At 36.6% G+C, this 19,669-nt stretch overlaps 1 protein-coding gene across 1 annotated transcript in view; it reads right to left on the reverse strand.

The window, feature by feature from the left end:
• Exn (Ephexin) overlaps positions 1-19,669 on the reverse strand; it is a 265,308-nt gene that overhangs the window by 146,116 nt on the left and 99,523 nt on the right. Inside the window, exon 6 of the mRNA XM_090413075.1 lies at positions 2,133-2,285. Within this exon, the coding sequence (XP_090269201.1) occupies positions 2,133-2,285 (153 nt within the window). The remainder of the gene's footprint in view (positions 1-2,132; positions 2,286-19,669) is intronic.

Here is a 19,669-nt window from a genome sequence, read left to right on the forward strand (position 1 = left end):
TAGGTCTATAATTTCTTATGTCAATTTTATTACCTTTCTTATAAAAGATGACTTTTCCAGTATTCCAACTTTTAGGGATTGTTCCTGTTCTTAAAAACTCGGTATATAATTCTTCTATTTTTATATGCAAGAGATCCCCTCAATTTTTCAATATTTCTATTAGTATTCCATAAGTTCTGGTGCCTTTCCATTTTCTCATTTTTGTAAGCATATGTTTTAGTTCATTATCTTTGACTGTATATTCATTGTAATAATTTTCTCCTTTTCTCTATTGTTGTTCTCTATTACTTTGTCCTTATTTGTGTATAATTCTTGATAAAATTTAGCTATAATCTCCAACATGTTTTTTGGAGATTATAGCTAAACACAGATTATCTGTTTGCAATCAGCATTCTTTTTCATATTTTATACTTGTCATATAAAGATTACATGCATTATCTAGAAGTTTTCTTTACATATTATTATATGAATTCCCAGATAAATTTTCAGCATTCCTTATTATATTTTTTTGTTAGGATATACTGTTGAAATTTCAATATTCAATCCATTTTTTTAATGACATTTTCTAAATTTACTTGAACTTTTTCTTTTTCTGTTTCTGATATTTCTAAGATGTTTCTAGATTTCTTTTCTTTTTCTTTCCATTCCTAGGTTTATTGCTATTTTGCTTCAAACTAATCTATGATCTTTGCTTATTCTTATTTTGTTTTATAATAGTTATGTCTTGTACCATATATGGTTTGTCTGTTAATATATAATTCATTTCATTTTTGTTAGCTTCGTTTGGATGTCTCCAGATCCATTTGTTTTGAGGTTTCTTTTTGAAAAAAAGGTTTATTATTTTTAGATTTATTTCTTCTGCAAATTACATTAACATTTCTTCCCTTTCATTTCTTCTGCCAATACCATTAATTTCCACAGATGATTCATTTGGATTTTTTCTATCTTTGCACTGAAATCTCCCATTAAAATAATATTTACCATTTTCTAGAAGATGATGTATTTGATTATAAACAAGTTCTGTGTAGCTACTTGTAGGTAGATAAACTTGCACTATCCTTAAGATATATCTTTTATTTAGTCTTTTTGTGTATGGCAGAGTCTGATATGAATTTTACATCTTCTAACTTATTTTTTATTTTATTGTTTATCAAAAAAAGTTTGGAAATGTTTCTTCATGTTACCTTTGCCAAAAATGCTTCATTGTGATTATATTAGTTTGTCCATTACTTTTTTGGAGGTGTCAAATAATAATAATAATAAAAAAAAAACCAACACTGATTGATTGTTTTCATCTTGTTTTCCACTTATTATTAGTAGATGCTGATTGCATAGATCTTGGATCACACTTCCCTTTCATCTATATTCACTTATTTCGATTATATCCAATTTAATACCTTCAAGCTCTTTATCCAGGTTTACTAATCTGTCATCACTGATAAGAGTATTCACATTATAAGTAGTTATGTACAGAATTATTGTTGATATCACGTCTTCTTGTTTAATGACTTTTCCATTTTTATAACTTGGTTAGGTGTATTTCCATTTAAGGCAGCACTGCTTTGCAAGTTTGGAAATGATTCTTTATGTTACCATTGCCAAAAATGCTTCATTGTGATTATATTAGTTTGTCCATTACTTTTTTTCTCTTAATATTCATGGAGGTTTTTGGTCTAATCTCCCATGTCAACCAGATGGATTGGGAGATGCATTTTATAGCTTTATAGTAAAATAATAGGGAATGGAAGGAGAAGGATGGAATAGAGACCCTCAGCCTTTAAGTTACTCTAATAGCAAAGGGTCTGAAGAATGGTAGAAGTTAGAAAGTAACAAGATGAAATTAAGGAGACAGAAAAGGGATTTAACCATCAGAGAAGCATGAAGTACAATGAAATCTAGCTCAGGTACCTCAGGGGTGCCAGTTGCATGCTCACCAGATGTGAGCCCTTCAGGATACACGCACATACTGTATTAATAATTACCCCACAGCAAAAATAATAATTTAAAAAAACCTTAACTGCTCCTGAATATGAGGGGGGGGGAGGTCCTATGATGACAATTTTGAAATAATAATAATAATAAAAATAAAAAAATTCAAATTCAAAAATCAAATTATGACTGTAATTAATTACTTCAGTTCCTTCAGTATTCTATCCTTATATACTTGACTGGTGCAATACTTCACATACACTGAGAAATATTTACTACCATGCTCATAGAGTATATCACAAACGTCAGAAATTATAACATTCTCCATCCAGCGATTTTCCAGGTCGGTTAACAGCCTGCAAATTTATAAAACAGTTGGAATGATATAGTAAAAATAACAGAATTCAAAGAAATTTTAACTCAATTTTTTTATTGCTTAAAATCTATATTCACAACATAAAAACCCTTTTTATACTACAACAGAATATGAGGGGGAAAAAAAGAAAGAAAAAAACAGAAGTACAATGCTTTTAGGATGTTTAAACATATATTATAAAGATCAGTTGTAATACCAGCAAGATTCACGAATATTCTATATATTTCACAGTATTTCATCTCTTTAGTTAAGAACACTTATCAATTTCCTGATATGTACCTCCTAGGGATCTTCAGGTTACCATGACAGCACTAAATTATTAAGTTTACATATTTATTAATCTCTTATCAACAATTTTCCTCCATATCAATCTACTTGTGAGCACTCCAATATTGTCAAGTCTAACATTTCATGCTTCTAAGGCACTTCTGACTGAATCAAGGCCTTGGTCTTCCTCTGAGTCTCTTTCCTGCCATATTGTGATCAAACACCTGTTTTGCTCATCTTTCCTCAGCCATTCTATTTAAGTGGCCATATCACTTTATATTACCTCTGCTGACACATTCTTGAATGCTAATAATGTCAAGTTCTTTTTCTAATATCGTCATCCTTAACGATTCTGTTATTGGTTACTGTTTTTCCCTTTCAGTCATTTCTGACATAGGTGAATTTGTTTCATTGCTCACAATGTATTTCTGGTGAGATTTTTACAGGGTAGTTCACCATTGCTTCCCCCCCCCCATTTTATCCAGGCTCAGGACTAGCATATGGCTTGGACGTATTCACGACTGTAATCCACGTGTGTTCACGGGGCCGGTTTGCCTGTTCTAGGAGATGAAAATCCAAAGTTTCGAGGTGAAAAAAACCCTAGCTCTGTATGAGACCAGCTAACTCAGCTTTAGTCAAAAGAGACCAGATAAAGGTTCCTCACATCACTGATGGGAATCAAACCCAGGTCTTTCCGACCAAAGGGCTTTGTCTATACTGACTAAGCTACGGAGGCTCGTCATTGGTTTACTCCCTTAATTTTCCTCAGAACCTTCATATCTGTGGTCTCTAATCTTTGATGAAATGTTTCATTACTAACCCAACTCTCAGATCTATAACTTAAACTGGTTTGAACACTGTCTTGTGTACTGCTAGTTTGGTGTTTTGGCTAATTTCTCTCTTATTCCATATAAATTTATTTAGCTGGCTACCCATCATACCAGCTTTGCTTATTCTATTGTCTATTTCCAGATTTAACCTGACACCAGAGAAACTAGACATATTAGGGGGAAGTAATCAAGCAAGTGCCTAGCCACCACTGGGATAGATAAAAATCAGTGCAGGAATGATTATGAAGAGCTGGGTGCAGTTTGCCAGGTTTCAAATCAGAATAAACAGGTAATGACATTATGTAAGAGTAACTGAGGGTCCAAGGGGGATGGTGAAATGAATGTACACGAATGCCCGATGTGTCAGAAATAAAGGAGAGGAGTTTTTAGCATTGATCAGCATAACGTGGCCAAAAATTATTGGCATCAGACGATGTAGTTACATTATTCTCTGATATTCTCATAGTTACAGGGATAGAATGTAATGGACATTGTATTTTCAGAGAAGATAGAAGAAATCAGGTAGGAGGAGTATCATTAATGATAGATGAAGAACTTCAACTAGCAAAAAAAGAAGTTAAGGAAGATTGTCTGATGGAAATGATTCATTTGAAGCTGTTTGGTTGGAGATAGAGGCCAATAGAACAAAATATATTGTTGTTGCTGCTAGAGACCTGGGGGTCCCAAAAGAATATGTGAACGACATGCATCAGCATATTAGCACAATGAGTGCAGGTTCGAGCAATTATCATGGGAGACTTTGACTATGGTGATAGAGATTGGAAGGAAGGAAGGGCACATGGCAAAGTGGAAATGGAATTTATAGTTTCTAGGGGGATAATTACCTGAAACAGTATATGATGGAAGGGACCAGGGGTTTGAGAGTGTTGGATCTGGTAATGACATCAGAAGATCTATCTATAACTGAAGTAGCAATGCTACCTCCGATCGGGGAAAGTGACCATGCAGTCTTGTCCTGGGAGATTGCTCAACATATGGAAATTTCAGTCAAGGGTTTAGGCAGATTACAAAAGCTGGTGATAAACAAACTTAGGAGGTAACTTAGAGCAGTGCCATGGCATAAGAAACTACACAGAATGAATGTTATTCGTACATGGGAAATGATCAAGGATTGTTTGAGCAAGGCACTATCAGAGTGCATACCCAGGATAAATCCTGCTGGATTTATCCTGGGTATTTATCCAGCAGGATAAATCAAGTAGGGATCAAGTGGATTACTAGCAATATAAAGCAGAAGATGCAAAAAAGAAGGAAGGAATTTATTGTGGAAGGAATATAAACAAGAAGGTGATCAGCATACCCACAAGCAGTATAAAGCACAAGCACGAAGTATAGTATAGTATAGATAACTAGTATAGTAAGGAAGGCTAAATCAGATTTTGAGAAAAAATTATCTAAACAATCAAGTAAATTAAGTAAATCCAAAAGAATCTTTTGCTATGTAAGCAGTAAGAGAAAGAATGATTACAGAAATATAACTTTACTCAGTACTGATGGTTAGAAAGTCACAGAAGAAGAAAAAATAGTACGGTCAATAAGTGATCACTTTGCAAGAGTATATCATACAAGTGGTGACTTTGCAGTTACTGAGGTGACAGAGACGGATGTGAGCATTGAGGTAGATGAACAGGAGGACCTCAATATATTGAAAAATATCAATGTGAATACAACAGGGTGGCATGATATGTCTGCTCGTGTGCTACAAGAATGTGCAAGTGAACTGACAGTGCCTCTGACAAAGTTGTTTAATCTAAGGCTCAGCAATGGCAAGGTTCCAAGGGAGTAGAAAGAGGGTAAGATAGTTCCATTACATAAAGGTGGATCCGAGACAGAAGTAGCAAATTATAGACCAATTAGTATTGCTAGAGTGGTGATTAAAGTATTGGAAAAGTTGGTTAAAAGTAAAATTCAGGAATAGGTGGATAGGAATATGATACCTTATAGGAGTCTGCATGGCTTTGTAAAAGGTAGGTCCTGCCTCAGTAATTTATTCACATTTTATAATAAGGTGACAACAGAACTGGATAAAGAAAATGGCCACACCATCATACTGCTGGACTTTCAAAGGCATCTGACTGAATACTGAATGGAAAACTATTACATAAGTTGGAGCAAATGGGAATGGACATGAGGCTGGACATGGCATGGATTGGGACAGTTGACAGACAGACATCAGAGGGTGGAGCAGAATCAAGGCAAATGAGGGTGACTAGTGGAGTGCCACAGAGTTCTGTACTAGGACCACTATTCTTTAATTTGTATATTAATAACATAGCAGAAGATTTGAAGGAGGACATTCAGTTGTTTGCTGATGATAAAAAACTAGGGAAGGCAATAGTTGATAAAGGTGATGTAGATATCTTACAGGATGATTTAAATAAATTGGCAGTGTGGGCAAAGGACAGTGGTTGTCAATTTAATGTAAAATGTAAGGTAATGTGCTTCGGGATGAAAAGATTACACACTTTGTATCATATTGAGGGTACATGTTTACAGGTAATTGATGCCACTAGGGATCTGGGAGTGATGGTAGATAGAGATTTGAAATTGAGATGCCGCCTTGCAAGAGTTGCCAAAATTGCTGAGAGGATTATTGGATGCTGAAGAGCACATTAACAAGTAACACTAGGGAGTTATTATCCCTCTTTATAAGGTTACAATTCAGCCACATGTTGACTACTGTGCACAGATTTAGTCACGTATGTTTCTTGAGATCGGGAGGTGGTGAAGAAGATTCAGAGATATGTGACCAAGCTGGTGACAGCAATGCAGAATGTTCCCAATGAGGACATACTGAAAGTGTGTAGGTTGCAGAGTTTAGCTGACAGGTGAAGGAGAGGATATATGATAGAAACTTGTAAGTTATTAAAGGGATACTATAAGATTGACACAGAAGAAATTTATAAATACATGGGGAGTAGGGAAGAAAACAGGGGTCACAGCCATTTAAGAGTGTGGTTAGTAAGGGTGCACAAACTAGGTTCTTTTCTTGGAGAGTGATGAATAAGTGGAATGGATTGCCAGAGATGGTTGTGAGTGCTCCAACAGTGTGAATAGGTTTAAGGACATGTATACTTATATAATAGGTATTGTGTTAATGAATAGAGTGGGCTGCCCACAATGAGTCTCTTGACACCATGGAGTGCCCATATAAATAATAATCTTCACTAAAAACTGTGCTTAAAGACCTGAAATATTTTACTTGTTCTATAGCAGGGGTTTTCAATGCATTGCCCATGGAGCTCTTTGCCATGGCAATTTTGAAAAAAAAAACTACTTAACATTAAAACGCGATTAAATAAAAATAATTTCAATGAAACCCACGGGCCTCATTGAAACACTATACTGCAGTATTTAGAATTGTAACAAGCTTAGGAGATTGCTTGGTTCAGTGCCATGGCATGTAAAACTGCAAGGGCTAGATGTTGATAGTGCATGGAAGGTGGTTAAGGAGTGTTTGCAGGAGGCAACGGCTGACTGTATACCTAGAGTCCGAATAGTAAATCAAGTAGGGGTTAAATGGATGAATAACATCATTGAGCTGCAAAAAAAGAAGCAACTGTGGAGGGAATTTAAGGAGAAAGGTGACATGCAGACACATGAACTGTATAAAGTGCAGGTCAGAAGGGTAACGAGCGTGGTAAGAAAAGCAAAAGCGGATTATGAAAGAAAATTAACCATGCAGGTTAAAGAGACTCCCAAACAGTTTTTTCGATATGTTGCAAGTAAAAGAAAAAATGTATACGGCAGAATGATTTTAAAGAATGCCGATGGTAGGGAGGTAACTGAATCAGTTGATATAGTTGAATTACTGAGCTAGCACTTTGCAAGAGTACATCCAGGTGGTGATATTGCAGGAATGAAGGAACCAACAGTTTATATGGGAACTGTGGTGACTGAAGTGGAGGTGAATAGTCTATTACAAAACCTCAATGTGAATACATCTGTGGGATTGGATGGTATATCAGCTCGTGTCATACGTGAAGCAGCTAAAGAATTGTCAGTGCCCTTGACCACATTGTTTAATCTGAGTCCCTAGTCTGGTTTAGTCCCGAAGGTGTGGAAAGAGGGGAAAATAGTTCCACTGCATAAAGGAGGTTCCAAGACCGCTGTTGTAAATTACCAACTGATCAGCATATCAGGAGTCATTGTCAAGGTCTTGGAGAAAGTAGTCAAGAGGAAAATACAGGAATGAATAAATGAAAATGGGATACTGTATGGGGGACAGCATGGTTTGGTGAAGGGTAGATCATCTTGCTCACGTTTTAAAACACAGTGATAGCTGAACCGGATAAAGGTAATGGGTTTACAGTGATTCTGCTGGACCTTGCTAAGACCTTTGACAGGATACCACATGGAATTCTAATCAGTATATAGAGTTGGTGAGATAGATAGGAGGGTGGTTGATGGAGAGATATCAAAGAGTAGTTTATTCAGGAGTAGAGTCCAAAAGATGGCCTGTGACTAGTGGTGTGCTGCAGGGTTCTGTTCTTGGACCACTACTGTTTAATTTTTCCTTAACGATATAGGAAAGAATCTAAGAGGAACTGTTCATTTGTTTGCTGATGATGCAAAGTTGGGTAGAGCAATAGCGAATGCATAGGATGTCAAAATTTTGCAGGATGATTTGGATAGTTTGGAGGACTGGCTAAGGAGAATGGATGTCAATTTAATGTGGCAATATGTAAGGTTATGCATTTTGGGGTGAAAAGATTAGCAGCAGTATACCACATTGGTGGAAATGTACTCCAGGAGATTAACGAGGCCAGGAATGTGGGAGTGTTGGTGGATAGGAAGTTGAAGTTTAGGGGGTGCATCGCAAAAGTGGCTAAATCAGCTCATCAAATCACTTGGTTACTGAAGAATACTTTGACGAGCAGACAAGCAAGTTATTGTTCCTCTGTATCAAGCCTTGATAAGACCCCATCTAGACTACTGTGCCCAGATTTGGGCACTAGGGTTTCTTCTTGATGGGAAGGAGGTGGAGAGGATCCAGAGACGAGTGACCAAGATGACTGCAGGTCTATGGAATGAACCTTATGAGAACAGGTTGAAGATTTGTGGATTGCAGAAATTGGTTGATAGGCAGAAAAGGCGTGATATGATTAAGACATTCAAATTACTGAAGGGTTTCTATAAGATTAATTCAGAAGATATTTTTGAGAACAGGACTGGTGGTGGGAGGACTAGGGTCCATCCATGGAAACTAGGCAAGAGTGTGGTTATGAAGGGTGTTAGAGCTATGTTTTTTACTTGGAGAGTTGTGAGTGAGTGGAATAAGCTGCCAGAGTCTGTTGCGGGTGCCATGACAGTGAATGAGTTCAAGGCGAAGTATGATAGATACTGTGTGAATGTTGAATAGTTGTTCTTGACATGATGTTAGGGCCTCCCTCGATGAGTCTAAGGACTCCTTGGAGTTGCCCGTAATAATAATAACATGCTTTCCAGATTCACAAAGAATGCTGTGCATTTGATACTTTACATAAAATCCCATAAAAATAAATATTAAATAGGCATGTTTGTTCAGCCATCTACCAGTGCCAAGCGGTACTTAAGTACTAGTACAAACATCGCAGATAGATGGCTGAAGCAGTAGTTCATGCGAGTGCGCTGTGTAGTGCCTTCCAGATACATCTCGAAGGTTCTCAATACTTCATTATTTTCATATAAATACAAGAGGATTTCATCCACAGTCAGTCAGGCAGTCTTGAACAGTGTGATATTCGTGTCACGATGCAGGTTCGTCGTCTCAGCCATAGCCTATTGTGGTTTTATATTGCCAGACTTTTTTTCATTAGTGTGAGACATATTCAGTGGATAATAACCGTTACATGGCCATTTTGGATAATTTTTTGGGTTCACCTTCCATCACTATGGCGTCTACGAGTAAAAAGTGTAAATCAAGTGATTCTTGTCGAGTTTTTAATGAAAAGTGGACCAATTTGTACTTTTTTGTGCCAATCGACAATAAGCCAGTGTGTTTAATTTGTCATGAGTCAGTGTCAGTATGAGACAAAGCATCATCCAATTTCTATCACCTTCAAGGGCAGCTTCATGTGGACAAAGTGAACTGTCTCCAAATTGATTTAAAATGCCAGCAGGGTATGTTTAAAAGGCAGAGCAAAGCGTGCGTCAAAGTAAGTTATGTAATAGCTAAAAAAATTGCTGTCTGGGTAGTGGCCCTTCCCTTAATGCATAGCATTATACATGTCTGCAAGGAGATGTGCAATGCATTATGGGAGATACTAAGACAAGTGATGAGAGAGCAATCCACCTTTACCACGAGTTGCCTTAGTCTTGAAGATAAAGGATTAAATAAATTTATTATTATTATTATAGTGGTATTAAACCTGATATCAAAATTGGAGATGTTAATGTCAGCTCTTTGCTTTATGTGGATGATCTTGTACTTCTAAATAAATCCGCTATAAGTCTGCAAGATTCCCTGACTAAATTGAATAATTGTTGTAATAGATATGGTATGAAGGTCAGCAATAACAAGACAAACACAATGAAAATATGCAGAAGCATTGACAATATCAATTGCATTGTGAATGGAGAACCAATAGAACAAATAAAACATTTCAGCTACTTAGGCATGATTTTTAGTGAAGATGATAAATTAAATAGGGAAATAGACAACAGAATCAACAAAGCTGGTATGGTTAGAAAGTCAGCTAAAAAAAAAAAAAAAAAAAAAAAAAAAAAAAACAGCTAATGCCTTTTTATTCCCGTATACGGGAGTAGGCGAGGCCATTTACCCTATCTAACTTTTGGAGACTGAGTGGGCAATTCAATCTCCACTGGTACCCAATCAGAGACAGATGGCCCAAGGCTATCACTAATTAAGCGGTACGCAGTGAAGAGAGACGGCTCAAATGTGCCGCCATCTCGTGGTCCCTAACCCTAACACAAATATATTTAATGTCTGAAATAATGTGGGTTCTACGGTCGATTTTCTTGAGTTTACAGGACGAAAAACCTGCTTGCCCGTGCCAGAGATCGACTAACTCGGGAACCGGTCGAAAAAAGGCTTAGAAAAATTTCCTCTAGTCGCCGACTAGACTCGAAACCAAGACTTCCTTCGTGCGGCCAAGCGCGGTGGTGTGCAAACGCCACATCCACTGAGCTACACAGGCTCTTGGTAGAAAGTCAACTGAATAAATTTATATGGAATAAGAGAGAAATTAGTCAAACACTAAATTTGCTGTATACAAGACAGTGTTCAAACCAATTTGAACGTATGGATCTGAGAGCTGGGTTAGAAATAAAGCACTTGACCAAAGACTAGAGACTGCAGATATGAGGTCCTGAGAAAGATTAGGGGCATCAACGGCAATATCATATTAAAAACGAGGATATTAGGAAAGCACTTGATATTGTTAGCATCCAGGAATGTGTTAGCAGAGTTAATCTTGGGTGGTATGGTCACTTAAACAGAATGGTAGAGGAAAGATTAGCAAAACAAGTGTTCTCTGCCAGGTTAGCACGAAAAAGACCCAGAGGAAGACTGATACAGTAAAAAGTGCCTTTGAAGATAGAAATATAAGATATGAACAATGTTGGAGACTTGACAGGTAACCGATTGATTTGAAGGAAAATTGTAGATAGGAAGTTAGTAACGATGTAAATTTTTCATGTAGTACTATCATATCCTGTACACCCCTTGAGGGTAAATGTCAGGAATTTTCCTCTTTCTGAGCTTCTTCAGTAGTCTCCAGAACATTTTGCCGCCTTCCTGAAGTCTTCTGATGACTTTTGTTTAGCTACTTTTACACATAGCTTAGCTTACTCTTACATTTCTCTCTATATTCTTTTAGAGCATCTGCTGATGTACTTGCTATAAACTTTGGGTATGCGCTCTTCTTTTCCAGGATTGCTTTTTCAACTTCTTGTGTCCACAATGGTGTTCTTATTTTTCTATCCTTGCAAACAACTTCACCATATACATCCCTAGATAAATCAATGTCTTCTTTAGAGTTTGCCACTTAGACTTCAAGATATGCTTCTTGTTTTCAGTTTGTTCTTCAATAATGTTTGTATAGTCAAGTCTACATTTACCTGTAAAAGCTGCTCAACTTTAATTCTCTTCAAAACTTTCTTATATACTGTTCTTTTCAATGTGATATCCCTTTTTATCCTGGTTAATACTAGGTAATCATCACTTCCAATTTCAAATCCTGTGTACACTCTTGTATCTTGAATGAGCATGAAGATATTACTATCAACAATGACGTAGTCAATGAGGCTTTTCTTATTTCTTGTGTCTTCTCTCCATGTGAACTTGTGCACATCTTTATGTTGAAACATGGTACTATTAATGACTAGTCCCTGTCCTGAGCAGAAGTTCAGTAAATACTTACCATTATTATTAGCTTTGCTCTTTTCTCCAAATTTTCCAAAAATGTTCCTAAACTGCCTTCCAGTCAAGAAGTTTAGCTTCATGTTTGGTGTTGAATGCTAATCGCTACCCCTTCCTTGTTAGAACAGTTGTTTTCTTCCAAGAACACTTGCTAAACCATAAAATCAAGGACCATCAAATTTGGTAAACAGCTTCCTCCCATGTTAATTAAAGTCACTGACAATGTGAAAATATATAATCTGATTATACAGAAGTGGATGTTGAAGGAAAAGGGAGGATGAGTTTATAACATGGATTCCACTGGAATCCAATACTATGACTTGAAGATGATTGAAGATATTCTTGAGTTAGCCAAAAGAGAATGTATGATTTAGATTATGTTGCATAAGCATATGTCTGTCATATCATCACAAAAGTTTGTCTATACATAATGACCATACATCCACTAATCTCCCAATATTGACAAACAGACAGTAGCTGTAAAATTAGTTTAAGAAAAAAGTAAGGACTACAGAATGCTGCTTATTATTATCACATCATCAAAATCTTACATGTATTGTTGAAGGTTCATAACAAATACTATGCTACAAGATAGGATACTATGCTGTTATACAACATTATTAATTTACATTACTAATAGCTTCACAGCAACAATTTTCTTACATAATATGCCAAGTCTCCAATATTGTCAAATTTAACATTTCAGTTTTCTAAGTTTTCTATTAACTAACAATCCACCCAGATGATCATTTTCTGGGGGTCTTTCTCCTGCTATGAAACACCTGTTATGCTGAGTTTCTTTTCCCATTCTGTTAACTGACCGTAACACTGTATTAAACCAGATCTGCTCATACACATTGTTGAAAGCTAATGTTATCAAGTTCTTTTCTAATATCTTGAATTTTTAATATAATTCTGCAGCTGATGCTATCTATTTACTCATCTAATTTTTTTCAGAATTCAGGCTTGAAAAGACACATGATGTTTTCTCTGGTCAGACTTGGTCTATTTTTTTACTGCTGATTTTTCATACAAAATTTGTTATAGCAGTTATCAACTGAATTAAAAAGTACTAAAGACTTGTATTAGATTTATTTAGGAGTACAGCATCATTTGCATAAAGTAAGAAATTCAGCTGTAGATTTTCACACTTACATAGGATTTGATGCTACTTTTTTTTTTGCAATCTGATGTACACAGTCTTGCCTAAATACTGTTACAACTTCCACATCCCCCACACTGCCCACAGAATTGTGCGAGCCTGGTTCTGGTAGATGCACTGTGTGCAATCAACATTCAGGTGTTCATCAAAAGAGAGAGTTATCCAGCTGTACAGGTTAATGCAGCGGGAAGATTATGAGAACCATGTAGTTGTAATAGCACTTCACAAGGTTGGAATGTGGCCGCCTTTTATGTTCAACATGCTAAAGACACATGAGATCAGTAAGATGTTTGGACTATTAACTGTTATAACGATACAGAAAACATACCAGACAATCAAAGAACAGGTTGGCCACGCTCTGTTAGGATGCAACAGCTTGTGAAGGCTGTGAAGACATGACTCCACTATAATCCTGTGAGAATGCAGAAAGTGATGTTGTGCGAGATGAACCCCTCACAGACAACTCTATGTCACGTCTACCAGCTGATGACCTAGGGTGAGAGCCTACTGTCGTTCTACTGGACACTTCCTAACATCACAACTTGTGGCAGAAGGTGATAAAATCAAAGGCACTTCTTTGGCAGTATGTGACCAACAGACACAGAGATATCCTCTTCACAGATGAGAAGATTTTGACCATTGAATTGAAGAGTTGTTTTACCAACAAAATGATTGGGTATATGTCCCTGATGGTCGCACAGCACATGCCATAGCACCCAGTATTCAGAGAGGTCACCACCCTTCGGCAGTGATGGTTTGGTAGGGGAATGATGTATCAAGGGGTATCTGTGAGAAAAGGGTTAAAACCTCCACTGAAGTGTATCAAGACCATGCCGGAACCTGTGTTGTTCAGAGGAACAACACCTGTTTCATGGTAGGTAGTGGACCTTCCAACAGGACTCAGCCCTTGCATACAATCTGGTTGTCAATTGGAAGTCTCGATCTAAATCCATTGGACTTCAGAACTTGAGATAGTAGCCTGCCTACAAGAAATGACACCTCACAATCGCCACCCTGAGGGTGGATTTGGATGAGCAATGGCACTTCTGTTGAATGTTGTGTGTGTGTACTGCTGCTGCTATATGCACATTATATATGTGGTTTGTGTGTGCTGAAAACAGTAAATGATTTACTGATAGATTAAAGGTTTATGCACTGTTTAAGTTGTAACAGTATTTTTGGATAGATTAGGTATATAGATTAACAGCAGAAATAACACAAACCTTGTCGTGCATCTGATTTTACATCAAACCATATTCCTACACTTCCTTCACTTCTAATAGCTTAAGAATAGGCTACATATTGCTGACATACACATATATATATATATATATATATATATATATATATATATATATATATACTGGCTAGAAGACATGACATGACAGAAAAGAGATGGGAAATTTTAAAATAGTATACATATGAGGTGGCAAGAGACTGTTCAAGTACTAAGAAGAGAAATAAGAACAAAGAATGATTATCAAAGAATAACTGGAAAACTAATAAAGGAAAAAAAAGGATATAAATAAAATTATGTGTCAGAAAATTAAAGAAATTTATCAGGAAATAATAGAGAGAAAGATCAGTTAGCTAAAAGATCAGCAAAAGAAGATATGAGAAATTACATGGATAGTACAGTAAAAGCTAGAAGTTGCAGAGTTAGCATACACTTGAAAGGTTGTATGAAGTGACAAGGAAAAGCATGCTCTGAAGGAATATGTGAAAATGATAGCATAGCAATAGAAATGTTTAAGACAACTCAAGAATATAATTGAACAGATTATGTTTTGAAGCTTCCTGTATTCAAATTTATAGCTTTTGCACTGATAGAGATAGAGTACACATAATTACTACAAACTGTGAAATTCCTGATAAATATCTGAGAATAATAAAAGAAAGATGGAACTGACAAGGATACAACAGAAAAACTGATAAAAGCAAATACTGGTTTCAGAAGGTTACCAAAAAGATCTTCGATAGCATTGTGAAGCCGCTGTTATTATGTGAATTAGAGACATGGAAATTGACAAAGATTGCTGTTTTCTTAGGTTACGAATCAAGCAACTAAGGTCTACTGACGTTAATACACGTGTATTATGGCTATTAATGCATGTGTTCTTCTTGATGGTTTGTCTGTTCTGCAGGATGAAAAATCAAACTTTCTGGGAGGAAAAATATCTGTCACATCCATATGAAACCAGCTAACCCATCATAAGGTGAAAAACCCTTATAATAATAGTGCTTTGCATCTGAGATGGGATTTGTATCCAGGTCTTTCCAACAAACTGACAAAAATGCAAGAAGCCAAATTAAATAGTTCTCAAAGTGCCTGCATAAAATATTAAAAAGATACTTGCCATGAGGTATAACAATTTATTTATTTATTTTTATATTTTTTATTATCCCATGGTATTATTACACCAGATCATAGAGGTCGAGTTCATGTATTTTATACAGCACCTTTTCTGGGTTGCTATAGAGTTCACATTTGGAAATATGAACATACAGTTTAGCAAATGCATTGGTGATGCTTCCTTGATGTTACAGATTTTGCAGGTGGGGAAGACTTTTATGTCATTGCTAAACTTGGTCTTATGTGGCCGGTCTTGAGGTGAGAGATCATGGTAGTGGCCCTGCGATTAAACTTGGAGTTGATGGTAGCTCCTGGATTTTCTGCTGAGTACCAGCGGTGAGTCATGTCCTGAAGAATTGTTCTTTTTATGTTTTCTTTTTGGATGGTTTTAAAAAGATCGAAATCTGTGGTATCACTTGATGTTGTGGCCATTTTTGCTACTTCATCTGAAGTTTCGTTTCCCTTTAATCCCACATGGGATAAGATCCACTGGAAGATTATTTCAGAATCCTTATGTAGTTTGTTTATGTTTTTTGCTATGTCTCTAAGTATTTCTTGATGGCTAGTGTAGCAGTTCTTAATAGCTTGAAGGCCTGCTAAGGAATCTGTGAAAAATATAAACTCCTTCGGGTTTTGTTTGTCCAAATATTGCAGTGCTGTATTATCATCATTCATCATCATCAAATTCCTGCCATGTACCCTCAAGGGGTGTACAGGATATGACAGTACTACATGAAAAAATTACATCATTACTAACTTCCTATCTACAATTTTCCTCCAAATCAGTCTGCTACTTGTCAAGACTCCAACATTATCAGATCTTATATTTCTATCATCTAAGCCACTTTGTACAGTATCAATCCACCTATATCTTGGTCTTCCTCTGGGTCGTTTTCCTGCCAACCTGGCAGAGAACACTTGTTTTGCTAATCTTGACTCTCCCATTCTATTTAAGTGACCATACCATCTGAGATTAGCTCTGCTAATGCATTCCTGGATGCTGACAATGTCAAGTTCTTTCCTAATATCCTCATTTTTAATATGATATTGCCATTGATGCCATCTGTTCACGCCTCTAATCTTTCTCAGGACTCTCATATCTGCGGTCTCTAGTCTTTGGTCAAGTGTTTTACTTCTGACCCAGCTCTCAGATCCATAAGTTAAAATTGGTTTGAACACAGTCTTGTATACAGCTAATTTAGTGTTCCGACTAATTTCTCTCTTATTCCATATGAATTTATTCAATTGACTTCCCACGATACCAGCTTTGCTGATTCTGTTGTCTATTTCTATATTTAGTTTACCATCTTCAGTAAAAATCGTGCCTAAGTAGCTGAAATGTTTTACTTGTTCCACAGGTTCTCCATTCACAACACAGTTGACATTTTCAATGATTCTGCCTATTTTCATTGTCTTTGTCTTTTTATTGCTGACCTTCATACCATATCTATTACAACAGCTATTCAATTTAGTCAGAGAATTTTGCAGACTTGTAGCGGATTTATTTAGAAGTATAACATCATCCGCATAAAGCAAAGAGCTGACATTAACATCTCCAATTTTGATATCAGGTTTAATACCACATTCCTTCATAATGTGATCCATATAGATAATGAATAACAGAGGGGATAATGTACATCCTTGTCTCACACCAGATTTAACATTAAACCATCTTCCTGAACTTCCTTCAATTCTAACTGCTGACTCACAACTCAAATAAAGACTAAGTATTGCTTGATATAATGCCCCATTGACACCATATAACTGCAGCGTATTGAATAGCTTCTCTCTTGGCACCTTGTCATATGCCTTTTCCAAATCGACAAAACTTAAATACAGATCTTTGTTATATTCCCATGCTTTCTCGACTATTTGTCGTAAAGTGAAGATCTGATCTTGACAGCCTCTATTTGGCCTGAATCCAGCTTGTTCTTCACCAAGCTTTTCTTCCACAATTCTTCTCAACCGTTTCTCAAGTATACTTGCATAGATCTTGCCGGGAACACTCAGTAGGGAAATACCTCTGTAATTCTCACATTCAGTCTTATTTCCCTTTTTATATATGGGTACTATGAGAGCTTTACTCCAATCATCGGGAATTCGTCCCTCTGTCCAGGCTTTCTGAACTATGCAGTGCAGCCACTGTAAGACTCTTATACCACCATACTTCAGCATTTCTGGTCGAATATCATCTACTCCTGCTGCCTTTCCACATTTCAAGCCTTTGATGGCTTTTTCTACTTCAAGTATGGATATGTATTCCTGACTGCATGCCTGGTCAGTGTTTTTTACCACTGTGCTGTCATCACTGCTTGTTTCATTTAGCAGTTTTTCAAAGTAATTACTCCATACTTCAAGGATATCTTTTTCTCCTGTTTTCATTTCACCTTTATCATCTCTAATTCCTTTTACAGCACACTTTCCTCCATTCCTAAGCTTCTTCAACAACCTCCAGAATATTTTGCCACCTTCTTGATATTTATTTTCTATATTCTTGCCAAAGTCCTCCCATGACTTTTGTTTAGCCAGTTTTACACACTGTTTAGCTTTCTTACATTTGTCTCTGTATTCTGTAAGAGTAAAAGCTGACTTATTTGCCAGGAACTTTTAGTATGCTTTCTTCTTTTCCTTCACTGCCTCTTTAACTTCCTGTGTCCACCAGGGAGTTCTGATTTTTTTATCCTTGCACACAACCTCACCACATGCCTCTCTGGCAGAATCAATCAATGTTTCCTTCAGAGTTTGCCACTGAATCTCCAAGGTTTGATTCCTGTTCTCAACTCTTTCATTTTCTTTTCAATAATATTTCTGTATTTTAGTCTACAGTTCACATCTGAGAGCTGCTCAACTTTTATTCGCTTTAAAACTTTCTTACATGTTATTCTTTTCAATATGAAATTCAATTTTATCCTGCTCAAGACTAAATAGTGATCACTTCCAATTTCAAATCCTCTGTACACTCTGGTGTCCTGCACCAGGGAGAAAACATCACTATCAACAATAACATAGTCAATGAGACTTTTCTTATTCCTAGTCTCTTCTCTCCATGTGAATTTGTGCACATTTTTATGTTGGAACATGGTGTTAGTAATAACCAGTCCATGTCCTGAGCAGAAATCCAACAGATATTTGCCATTATTATTAGCTTTGCTCTTTTCTCCAAATTTTCCCAAAATATTTTTGTATGTCTCACAATCATTTCCTACTCTACTATTTAGATCCCCAACAAGGACCAACTTTTCCTTTTTCATTGTGTCAGTTGCTTTTTCTAAAGCCTCAAAAAATTCCTCTACTTCTACCTTAGTAGAACCTTCTGTGGGACCATAGGCACAAATAAGTCTCATTGTCCAGTTCCCCATTCTCATATTTGCCCACATTACTCTACTTGAGACTGACTGCCATTCAAGAAGATTAGCCTCGTATTTTGTGTTGAATACTATGGCTACTCCTTCTTTTCCTTGATTGTCATTGCCTGAATATAACATTTTGTATTTATTGCTCAGAAAGACCTCACCAGTTTTGGTCTTTTTTGTTTCAGTCACCCCTATTATGTCGATCTGGTACTTATCTAATTCCTCAGCTAGCTCCATTTCTTTGCCATTCAGGCTTCTTACGTTGATAGTACCGATCTTTAACTCTGGTGATGTTGAGTTGGGGTTTGTTTTCATATTTGTTCCAGTAGCTGACTTTTCGCTGTTCGCCCTGGTTCCCTGGCGAAAACAACGGGGGCCTTGTTTAACCGGGCGACGCCCCAGCCGGCATGAAATTTTGTCATGTTGTACCATCATTTTTTATTTTGATTTAACCAATAAGAATACAATTTGGTCGGCTAAATCCCAAATTGCCAGCCCATCCTCGTTCGTTCAGTATCAAAGTAGATACCCAACAGGGTGCACCACGAGAAGGTGAGGATTGGACATTAGGTCAGAAGCCCTGGTCGGTTCTCCGCATTCCTTTAAAGGCTATGTGGAGGTCTCCTCTCAGTTATACAGCTTTGACCCTTAAGCACCCCAGTGCTGTATTAATGGCTATTAATTCTGCATGCCATTAGTTGCATCCAATACTGTTAGTTGTTTTTAGTTCTATATTATGAGAACCATAGATCAGTACGCCACTCCCATAATTGCCATTTGGATTTTTGGAGCCATCTATGTAGATCTTTATTGAGTCAGGTACATATTCCATTATTTTTGAAAGGGCTAATGATCTCAAGATTTCAGTGTTTTTTAGGCTTTTTTTCTCATGTTTCCCTATTTCAGAGTTGATAACTATATTTTTCTTGTCTTGATTTGGAGGAAATGCTGGTAAGTTGGCTATTTTATTTGGACAATCCAAGGGAATTTTATTTTCTTTGATTTCATGCATTGTT

This window comes from Typopeltis vanoorti, chromosome 2, assembly GCF_054136105.1.
Source record: "Typopeltis vanoorti isolate ZY-2024b chromosome 2, IOZ_Tvanoo_1.0, whole genome shotgun sequence".
Lineage (NCBI taxonomy): Eukaryota > Metazoa > Arthropoda > Arachnida > Uropygi > Thelyphonidae > Typopeltis > Typopeltis vanoorti.